At 59.8% G+C, this 15,864-nt stretch overlaps 4 protein-coding genes across 4 annotated transcripts; 2 read left to right on the top strand and 2 right to left on the bottom strand.

The window, feature by feature from the left end:
* Positions 1–308: 308 nt before the first annotated feature.
* Positions 309–2,835, bottom strand: CCT5 (T-complex protein 1 subunit epsilon; the record flags this gene model as incomplete). Its single annotated transcript, XM_028624708.1, has 10 exons — positions 309–335; positions 403–478; positions 536–569; positions 694–874; positions 934–1,919; positions 2,094–2,136; positions 2,280–2,453; positions 2,517–2,562; positions 2,703–2,728; positions 2,785–2,835. 10 exons carry the CDS (start codon positions 2,833–2,835, stop codon positions 309–311), a joined length of 1,644 nt encoding a protein of 547 aa, XP_028474876.1.
* Positions 2,836–3,218: 383 nt separating this feature from the next.
* On the top strand, positions 3,219–4,144 carry EHS24_009422 (uncharacterized protein; the record flags this gene model as incomplete). The annotated part of the gene is made up of 3 exons (XM_028624707.1): positions 3,219–3,305; positions 3,482–3,774; positions 3,832–4,144. 3 exons carry the CDS (start codon positions 3,219–3,221, stop codon positions 4,142–4,144), a joined length of 693 nt encoding a protein of 230 aa, XP_028474875.1.
* A 380-nt stretch (positions 4,145–4,524) lies between these two features.
* EHS24_009421 (uncharacterized protein) lies at positions 4,525–6,890 on the bottom strand (the record flags this gene model as incomplete). The annotated part of the gene is made up of 4 exons (XM_028624706.1): positions 4,525–5,912; positions 6,035–6,126; positions 6,300–6,389; positions 6,799–6,890. 4 exons carry the CDS (start codon positions 6,888–6,890, stop codon positions 4,525–4,527), a joined length of 1,662 nt encoding a protein of 553 aa, XP_028474874.1.
* Positions 6,891–11,804: 4,914 nt separating this feature from the next.
* EHS24_009420 (uncharacterized protein) lies at positions 11,805–15,702 on the top strand (the record flags this gene model as incomplete). Its single annotated transcript, XM_028624705.1, has 7 exons — positions 11,805–12,139; positions 12,415–13,258; positions 13,309–14,092; positions 14,134–14,232; positions 14,274–15,101; positions 15,140–15,583; positions 15,647–15,702. The coding sequence occupies 7 exons, from the start codon at positions 11,805–11,807 to the stop codon at positions 15,700–15,702; spliced, it is 3,390 nt and encodes a 1,129-aa protein (XP_028474873.1).
* Between the last annotated feature and the right edge of the window lie 162 nt (positions 15,703–15,864).

The following is a 15,864-nucleotide window of genomic DNA, read 5'->3' as shown; positions in this document are numbered from 1 at the left end:
AAAAGCGACAGGCCCAAGGCAACCACCCACAAGGCCAATAAGCCAGACTCTCGGTCTTGACTGTCGAGCTTCCCGTTGTGCTTCTGTCTGTCCTCCATGCCGTCCGCCTTGCCCACCTCCTTTGCCGTGGCAAACGCCGTTCCCCCCAACCCACACACCCCGCGACACCCATATATCAAACTGCGCATGCATATGCGCAAGTAGGCAGCGCCCTAACAAAGCCCCCCACGGCGGGATCCAAATCGGCATGCTCTCGGGGCGAAATTGCTGTATAATGACATGTCTCACTAAAATCCTCTCTCTAGTCCTTACATCATCTCGTTGTTGAAGGCGCTCTGCGGGGACACTGGTCAGCGTGGCTGTCACTGGGGGGAGCAGGAATCGCGGTCGGTCAGGACTTACGCCGTCTATGACATCGTCGACCTTCAGGATCATGCGCACGACCTGCGTTGCCAGGCGGAGCTGCGAGCGCTTGGAGCTGGGGGTTTGTTAGTCTTGTGGACGGGGTATTTCTCTCTCCTCGTCAAATACTCACATAAGGGGGTCGATGACAAACTGCTTCGACATGTCTGTGACGCGTCAGTATGCGATGACTCGCGACCTGTGAGGGCCAAGAAGGAGCTCGTGGCTCTGAGGGTTGAGACGGGTGCAGGCAATGTCACCTTCGAACACCCGTCTGCCACTGTTACTCACCGTTGTCACCGTAGCCCATGCAGTCAATGCCGAGACGGGGGTTGTTCTCCTTCACCTGGGCGGCCTTGACGGCCGAGAGGGCATCTATAGGGGACAGACCCGAGTTCTCGGCGAGGGCAAGGGGGATAGAGTCGAGGGCGGTGGCGAACGCGCGCATGGCGTACTGCTCAATGCTGGCGGTCTGGAAAGAAACCATGTCAGCAACAGAAGAACACACACAAAAGTAACACCGTCACGCACCTCGTCGGCCTTCTTGGCAACTGCCAGCGACGCGCAGATCTCAGCGGCACCACCACCGTAGACGACGCGGTTATCCCTGATAATGTTGCGGACGACACAGATCGAGTCGTGGAGGGCACGCTTGGCCTCGTCAATGATCATCTTGTTGGAGCCGCGGACGAAGACGGTGACGGCGCGCGAGTTGGCGCACTCCTCAATGACGAGCATCTTCTCCTTGGTGGTACCGAACGAGAGCTCGCGGACGAGACCGGCCTTGCCGAGCTTGTCGGCCGAGAGGTCCTCGAAACGGGGCACGATGCGGCCGTTGGTGGCAATAGCAATAAGCTCAATCTCGGGGCCACCGACCCAGCGGACGGCAGGGAGCTCGTTCTGCATGAGCAGGTGGTTGGCCTCGTCGTCAAAGCCCCACTGGCAAATGACGAGGTTGGCGCCAGTGTCCTTGACCATCCTGATCATCTCGAGGAACTTCTCCTTCTCGTACTCGCGGAGCTTCTTGTACTCCTCGACGCTCTCAATGTCAAGCTTGTGCTTGGTCTTGGGGCGGGGAGGCTCAAAGGGACAGGTGAGGATGGCAATCTTGGCGTCGCGCACGACAGTGGGCATCTGGGGGTGCGAAAAGTCCTTGTCGACAATGACACCCTTGACGAGCGAAGTGTCCTCGAGCGCACCACCGACCTTGCCGTCGACCTTGATGAGCTCAAAGTCGACGTCACGGCGGTCGAGGTCGGCAACGGACATGACGGCGTCGACGGCAATGTTGGCAAACTTGTCGTGGGCAATCGACACAATCTTGGAGCCGAGCGAGGTCTTGGCAGTGCGCACAAGGTTGGAGGTGTCCTCCTGGCTGAACGTGATCTCGTCGGCGACGCGGTCGAGCTCGGCAACGGCAATCTCACACGCCTTCTCGTAACCGTCGGCAATACGGATGGGGTGGATGCCGCGGTCAATCAGCGAGAGGGCCGAAGACAGGAGGGCACCGGCGAGGACTGCTCAAGTTAGCAACAGCGTCACGGATGGGGGAGGGGGGGTATGACGGGTGCGGGCATGGTGAGGGCGCATCTCGCCACCATTCCACACTCGTCACTGGAGGTCCAACATTTACTGGCCGTCTCCAGCGGAACCGCACTGCCTGCGTCCACCCGCAAAGTGCAGGTACTCACCAACAACACCAGTGGTACCGTCACCAATCTCGTCGTCCTGCGACTTGGACACCTGATTGTCAGCACCGTTCGAAAGAGACCCGGCGGAGGCGGGGCAAGGAAGGAGCATGCAGCTGACGCCGCAACGAGGGTAAAGGCCCAGCGACCGCTCTCCTTGGTCCCCCTCTCACTGCTCCGGACACCCACCTCAACAAGGAGCTTGGCAATCTGGTGGTCGACCTCCATGAGGCCGAGAATGGTAGCGCCGTCGTTGGTGACTGTAATGTCACCATCGGGGGAGATGAGGATCTTGTCAAGACCACGGGGGCCGAGCGACGACTTGATAATGTTGGTGACGGAGCGGGCGGCGAGGATGTGCGACTGTACGTAGAGCGTGTCAGCGCGTGAGTTTGACAGGTGCAGTCATCTGGGTGTGGAACGTACGCGGATAGCCTCGAGACCGTGAGTGCGGACCTTCCTGCCCTGCTCGCTGGAGATGTCAGTACTGGTTTGGCGTGCAGCTCGTGGTAGCCAAACACGCGTATAGGACCCGGCGGCCACAATGCCCATGCGTCAAGGTATCATGCCGCCGCGCGAGCTCTTGCGCTTGCTTGCTCATCCGCAACATACCGGACAATGATGAATGGCCTTCCATTCTGCAAGGACAAGTGTCAGCACACAATTACTTTCGACTTTGAAAGCAGCGACGCACCTCGTCCTGGGCGTACACGGCCTGGCCGGCGGGGATGTCCTGCACCGACATGGCTGTTAGGACTTGTTTAGGTGGGGGGTGGGTGAAAGGGGTGGAATGAAGTCCTGTGAAGTCTGTCGAAGCTGGCAGAACACGACTTTTGGGCGAGACAGTGCGCGCGCGTCGTGGTGCACCACGCTAATCCACGTCGTGTGGGAGGGCCGTTTAAGGAAACGCGGGCGGGGTGGTTGGTTTGGAAAACTCAGCCTGGGGGAGCAATTAGAGTGGGGATTACAATGACGTAAAATGGTTTCAAGAGCGTTTTAAGGTGGATTTTGTAATGTCCTGGACACAAATGCTTCCGTGCCTCCATGTATTGTTGACTGGGAGGAGATTTCTGAATCAACCCAGGTGCACACCTGTTGGCACCTTATATCGTCTACCCAGTCGACACCATGACCGCCACAGAACCCCACCGTATGCGCATCACAACAGGCGGCAGCGTGGCCTCGTACACCAAGTTTGCCGTCAACTTCCTCAGGGTGGGTACACTCCTTGCGCGACGCCTCGAGCCCGCTATCCTCCATCCTTCGTCATGGGTGTTGTACGACTTGCGCCAGGTCGCGCGGTGCTACCTCGCATCGTCCTCCCCCAACTTGCCCCTCTTCCACTCGCACACCCGTGACTGCTGTGCGAAACCAGATCTCTAACAGAACAGGAAAACCCCGATACCCCGCTGGTACTGCATACCTTGCCCGCAGCCAAGGACGATGACAAGCAGCCTTCCTCCTCGTCCTCCTCGTCCTCCAAGTCCCCAGCATCCACACTCCACCCGGCAACCCTCGCGGCCCCGCGCCTCGTCAGCGTGGCCGAAAGCGTCAAGCGCACATACACGCGGCAAAAGTCCGCCACGGGCCTGTGGCAGTATACCGAGAGTGGCCTGCTTCCCAGCGGCGGTGGAGAAGAGGCCGCCGGCCCGAGCCTCGCGCGCGTCCTGTCCGGCAAGCTCAAGTACGTCGCGGTCGTCTACCTTTTTTTTGTTGCTACGTTTACTCACTCACTGCCCAGGCCGAAGATGACTCACCGGCCCTTCCTCCAGATCACGTTTTCGCGCCGCCCCCTCGGGCTCGAGACGGGGCGTAACACGAGCGTGCAGCACGTTGCCAGTCGGCGGGGCAACGTTGTCCCCGACCGTGGCCAAGTCGGAGGTCAAGGCACTGTTGCTGCTGGGAAGAACGTGGGAGACGACGCCGCTGCTGGTATGGATGTGGCGGTGGCGAGCGCGAGCGTCGTAGCTCCAGCAGAGCGGCCTGCAAAGAAGCGCAAGTCCAATGTGGCAGAGCACGCTGCCAAGCGCGTCAAGACGTCTGCTGCTGTCTAGCACCCTAGCAACCATTAGCACGACGACCGTTTCCAGCACCACCACCACCACCACCAACACTACCACCACTGTAATCATTTAGTCATTTGCATAGTGTACAACATCCCATGGAGAGAAAGAGAGAAAGAGGATATAGCGACGGGGTGCGCCGAGCCGGGGGCTCGTTGGCAGCAAGGGACGTGCGCGGGGAGAGAATGCCAACCAGGGCAGTGCCGAGTGTTGGGTGCAGGGTAGGTAATGACTGGCGGTAATTGAAGCCGGGCTATACGTGGGGGAGAGAGAGAGCATAAGAGCAAGAGAGATCGATTGTCCATGCGAAAATGAGGTTGGGGGGGAGGGGTTGGTTCTAGGGGATGCCGGGGATTGTGCGCTTCTGTTTATCACAACAGTGCGAGCGACGCGGCGCCAATAGTCGCGGCGAGGATCATGGCGGTGGAAGGAAAGTTGGCACTTGCGGCGCCCACGGGCACTTCAGCAGTGCCCGAGAGGATGCCCATCTCGTCGTTTGTGCAAATGTTCAGAGTCCTCGCGTCCGAGACGAGCATGAAGACGTAAGGGAGACCACCGTAGCCATCGGCAGAGTACGAGACGGAGATGGAGCCGCCCGACCCTGTGGCAAACTCGTTGCAGGTGAGGAGGTCGACCACCGCCTCGTTACGTGCCCAGCCGGTGCTGGGGACGCCAAACGACACGTTCTGGGTGGGCGAGCCGCGGTTGGTGAGGACAGAGATGATGGGACCCTTGCGGATGGCAACGTCATAGTCGGTGTAGGCGATAAACGACGAGCGGGCATCCATGTAGGTCTCGCCATTCCAGGTCATGTTCTGCTCGATCATCTTGTGGCGAATGGTGTTGAGGCGGAGAATCAGCTCGGTCGTGGTGCCGTTCTCGTAACCCAGAGGCCAGAGGGCAGCACGGTTGTACGGGTCCCTACTGCCCTCGGCCATGTCCTGCTCCTGCCCATAGTAGGCGACGGGCATCCCCTCAAAGAGGAACTGTGCGACCATGGCGTTCTGGCCGAGACGGGGGTCGACGGTGAGGTTGCGGAAACGCGCCAAGTCGTGGTTCTCGAGGAAGTTGCCCAGGTACTCGGGGTGGGGGAACGAATTGAGAACCGATTGGGCAATGGTGATGTAGGACGACATGTTACCCATGGGGGCGACGGAGAAGGCGTCCATAAGACCGTAGTAGTATGGGTATCCGAGAATCGAGTCCATCCAGCCCTCGGTCTGGAACTCGGCCCCAAACCCAATGTCCGAGGTGTACACCTCGCCAATGCAGAACACGCCGGCAGCGCCACAGAATCCAGGCCAAAAGGTGCCCGGGACGTGCTTGGCAGCGTCGATGCGAAGACCGTCAATGCTGTAGGTGGATACCAAGCTGGTAATCCACGACTGGAGGGTCGAAATCACATAGGCGTTTTCCGTGTTGACGTCCATGAGGGAGACGTTGGTGGTTTCGAGCCAGCAGTATTCGACCGACGTCTGGTTGTCGTAGTCGATGTTACAGATTGGGTGGAAATACGAGGGGTCTTGCCAGAACGAATCGTCGGCCACGAGGGCATCGGCAGTCTGCGAGGTGGTGTTGTCCAACGAGGGCACATTGTTGACGACAATGTCCACCATCAAGTACATGTTACGCTTGTGCACGGCGTCGGACAGTGCCAACAGGTCATCCGAGTCGCCAAAGCGGGGGTTGAGACTTGTTGGGTCATTGACCCAGTAGCCGTGATAGGAATAGTTGTAAGGGGTCTGGACATCAATGTTTCCTGTGGAAGGGAAGGAGGGTATGGTCAGCTTGCGTCGTTCGTTCCCTAACACCACCACCACCACACCGCAGCAGTGGGCCAATAATAGCCCCTCTGTATGTGTATGCCAACGGAAAACGCACTGCTGACTGGGGAGATCCAGATGGCATCAAAGCCCATGTTCTGGATGTAGTCGAGCTTGTCGATAATAGACCGCCAGGTACCACCGCACCAGCTGTGGACATTTGTTAGCGTCGGATCCCTTATCCTTTGCATTTGCAGAATGCCCGCAGCCAACGCCGCCAAACGCAGACGCCGCGCCGCCTCATATGAAGCGGCTGATCGGTTCCACATCCGAAACCATGGCACACACGAAACCATTCAATTATGCACTCATGCACCACTCACGTCTGCTGTCCCGGGTCACAGTCGTCTGGCAGCGGCGAGGTGAGCGCGGGGGCCGTGTCGGACACGGGCGCGAAACGGTCCGTAATGATCCTGGAGTGACAGCGTCAGTCGCATGCAACAGATGCAAGGAAACACCACAGAGCAAAAAAAGGGCGCCTTGTGCGCGGGCGGCATGGCGTGGGGGGGTGCCGCCGCCACCGCCGGCCCCTCTCTCTCTTTCCTTTCTTTCCTTTCTCTGCACCAGCGAGGGTCGTGCGCATGGCCATGCCGCTGCTGCTGTTGGCGGTCGTGTGTGCCCACCACCAAGCAAGCAGTGTCCGTGCCCCGCGCCGGCTGGCGGCCGCAGCGTGCACGAAACCCTCGAGCAACAGGCAGCACAAGACCACGCGGCCCACCCAGCCGGCTAACGATGACCGCCCAGAAGAAGACAAGGGAGGATGGAGAGCGGGAAGCTCGTCGACGAGCCATTGTCTCGTCACTGTAGCAGTTGGGTACGCACTGGTAGATGGAGCGAGACCGCCATTCTTCGGCAGTTGCAGCGCTCACTGCCTGGATGGCAGCGGCTGCCAACACCGCGGCGGACAGACGCATCGGTGTGAGATGAGGAGGAGGCGGAGATGCGTCCTGGGATGGCTGTCAAAGCCTGGAGGGTGGGTGTGTCCCGGAAGTTGTTCGGAGACGAGGTAGAGACAGGTAGTGGTGGTGGTGGTGGCGATGAGGGCTGAGCTGTGCGGTGGGGGCGTTTGTCGGTGCCAGTAATGTATGCAATCCAAGAGACTGAGCGAGCGAGGGAGGAGGAGGAGGTGTTGTGTGATGTATATGAGATGCTAGAGATGAAGCGATGAATGTAAGTTGTGGTGGCTGGCAGAGAGAGCAATGTTGGGAGAGGGAGGGTGTGCTATGGGACAGGACAGTACTGTCGTATACATGGCGCGCGCGCGCGGAGCAGAGTGCAGGCTAGCAGCTAGCAGGTTGTGCAGGCTCTGCAGCCCAGTGGTGTGCACAGAGCACAGAGCGAGCAAGGGAGGGACGACGAGGGAGGGGGAGCGATGGAATGGGTTTTTGGGACCAAACAGGACCAAACAGCCCCCCCGCCCCGCGCCCGCCCGCGCTCTTTCCTTTCTCGATGCAACAGGGCTCCGTGCACCCGGACGCGCACTTGGCACACGCGCTGCACGGGTTTGGGTAATGGGTGCCTCCTGCACGAGCCAGGAACCTTCAGTGACACCTGATGGTCCTAGTTGTCTCTCTCTCTCTTGCTCGCGCTCCCCTGACACCCAAGGGACTCGCCTACGTCGGCACGCCACAACCCATGTTGCAACACCCATCCACACCCGCACCCACCCGCCCGCCCCGCGCCCCCCGACCCGCCGCAAGACGTGTCTCCCAGTAGTAGCTCGGTAGCCCGGTAGCCTCTTGCATTAACGGCGCCACCGCTCTCTCTCACCTGTCCATGTCCTGGCCACGAACTGCTGCTCGTTTTGTTCGTCCGAGTGTTTGGTGCCCCCCGCATACACAAACAAACCCCAAGGGCCATTCCTTCCATATTTGTTTGTGTGTGCCCGCCGCTTGTTTACATTTGCGCATATGCTTTTTTTCGTATGTGGAGCCCTGCACACCAAGAGGCACAATAGAGCGAGGCACAAAGACCAGCCCGGCATCTCTGGCGGCGCAGACATACGGTGCAAAGGCTCGCTCTCCTTGTGGCCCGGGTCTTCCGCAGGTGCCTAGCAGGTAAAAGAGTCTTTTTTTTTCTTTTCCGACCAAACACACCGGACAGGACGCGTGCAGGACATGGCCGAAAACGACTTTCGATCAGTGCGCGCGGCCCAGCCAGCCAGGCCGCGCGGCCGACGACGTCCAACTTAAGTCTATACTAGTTTGTGCAGCGCAGGAAAGGCAAATGGATCTAAGGAATTTAGGCCCCTTCGTTAGGGTCCATCCAGCCTGCAGCCTGCAGCCAACGCACGCACAGCCAGCCAGCCAGCCAGCCAGCACCGCTCCACCGTATGCGCCAAAGGGAAAAAGAGAGAGACGTGGACATTATTTTTTAATTAGAAACGACGAGAGACCGTCCAACGGCATCCAACCAAAAAAGAAAAGAAAAGAAAAGAAAACGGAGCGCAAAGCCCTGCACGAGACCCCCCCCCCCCCCCGCATCAGGCCCTACAATGGCCTCTCGCAATCCTTTAATCCTGCTGCATTCCTGGAGGTGGTGGTGTGGCGTCTGGAGGTCCATGCTGCTGCGCACGCGGAGACAACGACGTTTGCCGTCTCCTGCGTCACAGAAGGCAGCACAGGCGCACAGGACCGATGCCCTCGTTGTGGCGGAGAAGGGACGCCTCCCTACCTCCGTCGGACACACCCACACGAGCAGACGCCTGCCCCGCCCCGTCCGCCCGCCCACTGTATACCCAGGATTGCAAGGTGGGCTGCAGAGGCGTTTGTCAAATGTGGAGCACATGAACACATTCAACAGCCGTCCTGGATGCATGACAACCCCCACCCCCCCCCGGACGCAGGCGTTGGAAGACGCCTGCAGGCTGTGCGCAACTGCTATTGACAGCAATGCAGGATCCAGCGCAGTGGCCGCCGCCGTTTGCATGATTCCGGCCGACGCGGTCGTCTGACTTGACTTGAGGACTTGACCCATGCGTGCGTGCAGCACAGCCCGTAGGTACGGTACGTAGGTGCTCCAGGTGTTGGGCAAGAGGTACCAGGTGTTTGGCGAAGAGGTACTGCAGATCCCCTGCATACCTGCACCGCACCGACAGTCGCGCTGTCTCTGGCTCTGGCTCTGGCTCTGGCCTGCCAAGCTGCTGCCAACAGGCACACGTTACCACCTGTGTGTGTGTTGACCGCTGGCAGGATACGCGCACCGCCGCACGGCCAAGGATAAAAGCATAGGATGCAAGACTACCTCGCTAGCTAAGAGTGGACCTAGCTCGCCGAGCCCTTTGGCCTCTGGCCTTTGGGTCGCCGCTTGGGCGAATGATCCCTAGGCCACATACGACGCGCCTGGCGCACCTGACCCACTCGACTTTCGCAGCCCGCCACAGCTGCACAGCTGGCCAGCTGGCCAGCTGATCGCTGACAAAGTGCTGCACGCAAAGACATACATGCCCGTCACGCGAGCCATGGGGGAGCTTGAAAGCCGAGCAACGTCAGCGGCTGCACGGAGCGCGGGGCACATTAGCAAATGACAGCGGCAAAGACCGACCGCTGACCGCGGCGCGGGCGTGGGCATTCAAGACGCGTCAATTGAGGCGTCCGGCGTGACGGACTGTCTCGGCGGTTGGTAATGAAGGGCTGAATAGAGGGCGGGTTCTTTCTTTTTTTTGTCAAGAAGATGGCTTGCTGCGCTCCTTCTGGGTAACGTCGCCAGCTGTGTTCCGTAGACACACGGACGCTTCTGTACGCACAGCCTCCTGTACGCCTGTGCTGGTATCGTTTTTAGACATGGCATGCGGTGTGATGAGTTGCCGATGAGGTCCTGGTACCACGGCAACAAGGTGGCGACGGGGAACATGTCGTTGCCGCGTGTTTTGACTCCGGGGCATGCTCGCTGCGCAGCTTCGGCACAGTGTGCAGGCCCGTCGTACTCCTTGTCGACGGCATCCCGTGGGCCCGGTACGTTATGAACAAACGGGTACGAGTGAGTAACTGGCGTGCGTACGTCAGTGATCAGTGAGTACCCATGTCCTGCACCCATATCTCCCGTCAGATCCGTCGCCACTCTGTTCATGACATTTGCGGCGCCATGTCGTATGTCGTCTCGGAGAGCCGGCACCAGGCGTTAACGGGTGCCTTTGCCCAAAGGGTGCCGAGAACGCCAGGAAGGATGGACATGAGCTTCCATCTCGTTTGCCTTGGCATTTCTGAATCTCACAGATCTGCCGATCCCCGCTCCGATCCTGGCCTGGTCACGACGCACAACCCCGTCCAAAGACTTTGAGTGTGTTGCTCGCTTCTACGCTCCAGCTGCGAGCGTTCAAGATGGAGAACGCGGGAGGCGATCGTCTGCTGCGGCAGCGGCTTGGTGCATGTGGTGGACGTGTGGATGGATACGTGACTGAAATGTGGCTGACCTCAGTGCCAAGCCAAAAAACAACAACAATGCAATCGTGTTGCAGAGTGGTTACTGCGGACAGCGGTGTGCTGCACCGTTCGGGAGGGCAGGCTGAACGAACAGCACGTTAGGACTTGTTGCCGTTCAGAGACCACCCCTTCTAGAAGGCCTGGCAGTGGTGTTTGACAATTCATTTGACAATTCATTAGCCCTACTCCCCAGGCATTGTAATAGGAGTGCAACATTATCAAATAAAAACCAAATAAATAACAAAATAACAACGACAACAACAAAAGTACGAAATAACGAGCCGTGCTGCTGTGCTGGCACTCGCTACAACAGCATTTCATTTAGAAACACCATACGAATGCCTTCTTTCAGACACTAGACAGATTGTGTGAAGTTAGGCAGCTCTACTTCTACACACTACATTAATATGTGAAACACAGCTGGCTGCCTTTTCTCCGCGTCCAATGGCCACACGACATGCCAGAGGGCCAAGACTCACCCATGCGCGAGCGTCGTCCTTCTCGGCATACCAGCGTCGTCCCGCAGCAGCAGGCGCCGAGACTATCGGGCCTGGTGCGACGCCGACATGTCACTCAACCTGGCGCTCTGGATCTATGTCTGTCCTCCCTTACAGGTGCGCGGCCCGGCTCTGTCCCGTACGTTGGACGTTTCGGGAGACGGCGCTGCGCCAACGTCGTCGCATGGCGCCGTCTGTGCTCTTGATCAATAGTTTTTCTCACAAACGAACGAACCACACGGGGTTGCGTGTCTGAGAGGGCCATAGATATGGGGACCAGTCCTGTCTGTCGCTTGATACGGCACAGCCGGGCCAATGGCAACGGGTCCTGTCTGTACCTCTGTCCTGACCAAACCTCCGGAAGTAGCCAACGCATGCCTGCGCCATCTGCGCGCCATGAAAACCCCTGTTATCGGCACACTCTGCTCCGCCCCGGCCGCCTTTGTGTATGTGTTCTTCCTACATCTGGCAGGCCATGTATACGCTGCCAGCCCCCGGGCGCGCGCCAGTAGTGGTCGTTTAGCGGCGGCCGTCTCTGGTACCGCTGCGACGTTGTTGGTGGAGAGACGACTGCCGAGGGACGGTTAAAGGGCGGGGCGGTTTTGGGTGTGGGTGTGTTCCTTATCGCTAGGTCTGGCGTCTCTATAGCCCGTCAGCCTGTCACGGGGCTCGGATGGAGCTGTATGATATCATTCCCCATTCCTCTTGCTGCACAGTGGCCGTAACTGACACGGTCGATGAGCCTCAGCCGCCAGCGCGGGCCAGCGAGACATTTTTGTCAACACACAACGCCCACAAACCGCATCCCATCATCACCATCACTTGCCCGACTCTTGTGCAAATACATCTAATCCCTCCTTCGCCTGGGCCCCCAACGACCTCGTACCGCTGACCACACCACCTCCACGCCATGCCCGCGCGCGAACCAGGCGCGACGCCGCACCTCCCAACAACACTCAGTTCCACCCCGGCAGCCTCCATCGGCCCCGTCCTCCCCACCTACCACCATGGGGGCACCACGCGCTCTGCGTCCTCGTCGGCATTCACACGCGCAGCAGACACGTCCCCGCACGGCGGGGTCCGCCGCCGTGTGTCCACCGGCGACGGGTTTGTCGGCAAGATGCTCCGCCGCCTGAGCGTCGTGTCGACGGGCGAGCACGACCTCGACTTTGACGAGTCGCATGCCGGCCACCACGACGATCTCGGCGACAGCGCGTTCGCGCCCACCGACGAAGACTACGACGAGTGAGTGGAATGCTCGGGAGAGAGGGGGAGACAGAGTGCTAGAGAGCGAGAACGTGCGAACCGACGGCGTGCCCCCGCGGGCAAACGTGTGCGCGGGGGGCTGGAAAGTGGTGCAAGTGCTGCATTCGAGATGATGTCGACTGATGTCGACGAACGGTTTCTCGTGCCCACTGCTGTGCGCTTGGTACATGCATACGGGCGCCGGGGTTTGTCTCACCTCTCTGTCGAGTCGTTGCTCCGTCCTCGCAGCGGTCGGACGTGCTGACAATCTCAAGGTCGATCCTCGGCAGCAGCCACACGTCGCGCGCGATCAGAGACTCTACCAACCGCCTTGCCTCGATGTCGTTTACGGGCCGCTCGATTGCTGCTGCTGCAGGACAATCGGGATTCTCCATCGACCACCGACCCCACGTCCCGTCGCCTCTGACGAGCACGGCCGGAGCGGTGGATCTGTCGTCGTCACCGCGCGTCCCCATCAGCCCGCACACGCCCTCGGGCCCCTCGGGGCTGTCGATGCTCATGGAGCGGGGGCGCCAGCGCATCACCACCCACGGCTCTGGCTCGACCGAGGGCGGTGGGTACGGAGGCGAAACCCCACGCCAGGGAATGGTGACGCTCGTCGACGAGCTCCTCCCGCCACACCTGCAGCCGCACCCTGGTCGCTCGACGATCCACCTCGAGAGCACGCTCGACGAGGTCATTGAAGAGGACGAGGACATGGGCTCGTCGTCCGAGTTTAGACAGTACCTCGAGCGCGAGAGCACGATTCCCTCCGAACGCACACCGCTCCTAGGCGGACTGCACGGCGGGGCCAAGCGCGCCTGGGCATCGCGCGCCGCCATCGACTTTGAGGCCGCACGCACCCGTCTCGGCAAGGTGACTGCCCAGGACGTCTTCCACGCCTGTGTCACCGAGCCGATCCAGTGTCTGCCTGCCGTCTCCCTCGGCCTCCTGCTCAACGTCCTCGACGGTGTGTCGTACGGCATGATCATCTTCCCGGCCTCGGACGACTTCCCCGACTTTGGCTCCATCGGCGTCGCCATGTTCTTCATGTCGTGTATCATCTCCCAGCTCGTCTTTTCGTTTGGCGGATCCATCTTCAAGGGCGGTAACGGCTCGGTACGTGTTGAGAGCCATCGTCACGATTCTTAATGCTGACGCCATGACAGATGCAGATTGAATCGGTCCCATTCCTCCACATCATCACCAGTATTATCCAAGCAGAGCTCGGTAGCGACACCCAGGCGATTGTGGCAACGACAATGGTGGCGTTCGCCTTTGGGTCCATCCTCTGTGGCCTTGTCTTCTTCATCCTCGGCACGTTCAAGCTCGGATCGCTCATCGGATACTTCCCCCGCCACATTCTCGTGGGCTGCATCGGTGGTGTCGGTGTCTTTTTGTTTGTGACTGGTCTCCAAGTGTCTCTGGGCCTCGACGAGAATTCGTTCGACTACAACTTCAAGACGCTCAAGCACTTTTTCCAGGACTTGCACCACATTGTGCTGTGGGGCATCCCGCTCGTGCTCGCCATCATCCTCCGCGTCATTACGCACACATGGCACAACCAGCTCATCTTCCCGCTCTACTTCTTCTTCATCCCGGTGGTGTTTTACATTGTCGTGCTGATCGGCGGCTGGGACATGGCCACTCTGCGCGAGAACGGCTGGGTGTTTGACGTCGGCTCGAGCACCGAGCCGTGGTGGGCCTACACGACAAAGTTTAGCTGGCGCCACACCAACTGGTCCGTCTTCTGGAAGACAATGCCCACGCAGTTTGCCCTCGTCTTCTTTGGTATCCTCCACGTCCCCCTCAACGTCCCTGCGCTGGGCGTCTCCCTCGCAGAGGACAATGTCCGCCTCGACCGTGAGCTCCTCGCCCACGGCGCCTCCAACACCCTCTCGGGTCTCCTTGGCACCGTGCCCAACTACCTCACTTACGTCAACACTGTCCTCTGTGAGTGAATTTCTGTGGCTGCGAGGTGCTAAACGTTGCAGTCTACCGCGTTGGTGGTGGCTCGGCCCTGTCCGGTTTCCTCCTCGCAGCGGCCACCTTTGGCGTTATGTGTGTCGGCCCTACTGTCATCGCGTCCCTTCGTGAGTAACCTTTTCGTCTCTTCATCACTGACCCGTCAAAGCCATCATGGTCGTTGGCGCCCTCATCTTCGTGCTTGGTCTCGACCTCATTATCGAGTCGGTCTGGGACACTCGTAACCGCGTCAACCGCTTCGAGTACTTTACCATCATCACCATCATGGCGTGCATGACGCTCTTTGACTTTGTCACTGGCCTCCTCATCGGTGTCATTCTCGCGTGCATCTTCTTTGTCATCCAGAGCTCCCGCCGCCGTCCTATCCGTGCAATCTTTACCGGCTACACCGCAAAGTCGACCGTCCGCCGTCCCCGCCAGCAGCGTGCGTTCATCCAGCGCGTCGGCTCGCAGACCATGGTCATGAAGCTCCACGGATTCCTCTTCTTCGGCACCATCTCGGTCGTCGAGGACGAGATCCGCAAGCTCCTCGAAGTCGCCCATTTCGACCACCACCCCATCCGCTTCTTGATCATCGACTTTGCCCTCGTCGGCGGCCTGGACTTTTCTTCGGCCGAGGCGTTCGTCCGCATCCAGCGTCTCCTGGCTGCCAAGCAGGTGCTTCTTGTCATGTGCGGTGCCGATCCGTACTCGCCTGTCGGAACTGCCCTTCGCGCCGTCGACCTCTGGGCCGACCAGGAGGGCACGCGCGTCGAGGTCTTTGCGACGCTCAACGACGCCCTCGAGTGGACTGAGAACGCATACCTCACGGCCTTCTACGAGAACCAGATGCAGCGCACCAAGTCGGACTCGGAGCAGCCGCGCACCATCGACCTGCCCAAGATCAACCGCATGCCCTTCTCGCTCGCCGAGTCGTTCCAGAACTCGCCGCGCAGGACCACCCTCGCGCGCGCTGGCGACGACACACTCCCCGTCCGTGAGTTGCAGCCTCTGTTGCACCAACTGACACAACAGCATATGTCCACCGTGACGAGCCCACGACCGCCCCGCCCTCGGAGATGCTCCAGCCCATGCCGATCCTCATGCAGATCTTCGAGTCGTATTCGAACGAGGAGGACGCCTTCTTCCGCGAGCTCGCGCCTTACTTCAAGCAGGTGGTCGCGCACGCCGGCGACGTTCTGTGGCACCAGGGCGACAACGCCGACGGCCTGTACCTCATCGAGGCGGGCAGTCTGCGCGCGACGTACAGCTACGACGAGCACAGCGAGGCCATCCAAGAGACCATGGTGGCCGGCACTGTTGCCGGCGACCTGTCGACGCTGTCCGACACGCTGCGCAACGCCACGGTGGTGGCGGAGCGCGAGTGCGTGCTCTGGAAGCTGGAGCCCGAGTCGCTCGCCCACATGGAGAAGGACAAGCCCGAGGTCGCCGGCCGGTTCATCAAGCTCGTGCTCAAGGGTAAGTGTCTGCTGTGGCAGTGTTCGGTGCCGAAAGACGCTTTGGCTGACGAACCCCCCACAGCTGCCGTCGAGGAGGTGGACGTCCTTGCATCCCATCTGGTGGCGGTACTCAGCTAATCATGTGTATTGTAACGAGAAAGATCTATCCATAGCGACAAAGAGAGGAAAGAGAGGGGAGAGAGAGAGACAAAGCATCCATGCATGAGACTTTTCGGATCCGACCGACTCGCCGCCACAATGACGCTCGTTGATAGAGCCATCCGTCGTTGCCACTGAAAT

This window comes from Apiotrichum porosum, assembly GCF_003942205.1.
Source record: "Apiotrichum porosum strain DSM 27194 chromosome Unknown scaffold_9, whole genome shotgun sequence".
NCBI lineage: Eukaryota > Fungi > Basidiomycota > Tremellomycetes > Trichosporonales > Trichosporonaceae > Apiotrichum > Apiotrichum porosum.
Note: the sequence above shows the minus strand (reverse complement) of the source record. Positions and strands in the feature narration are given on the sequence as shown.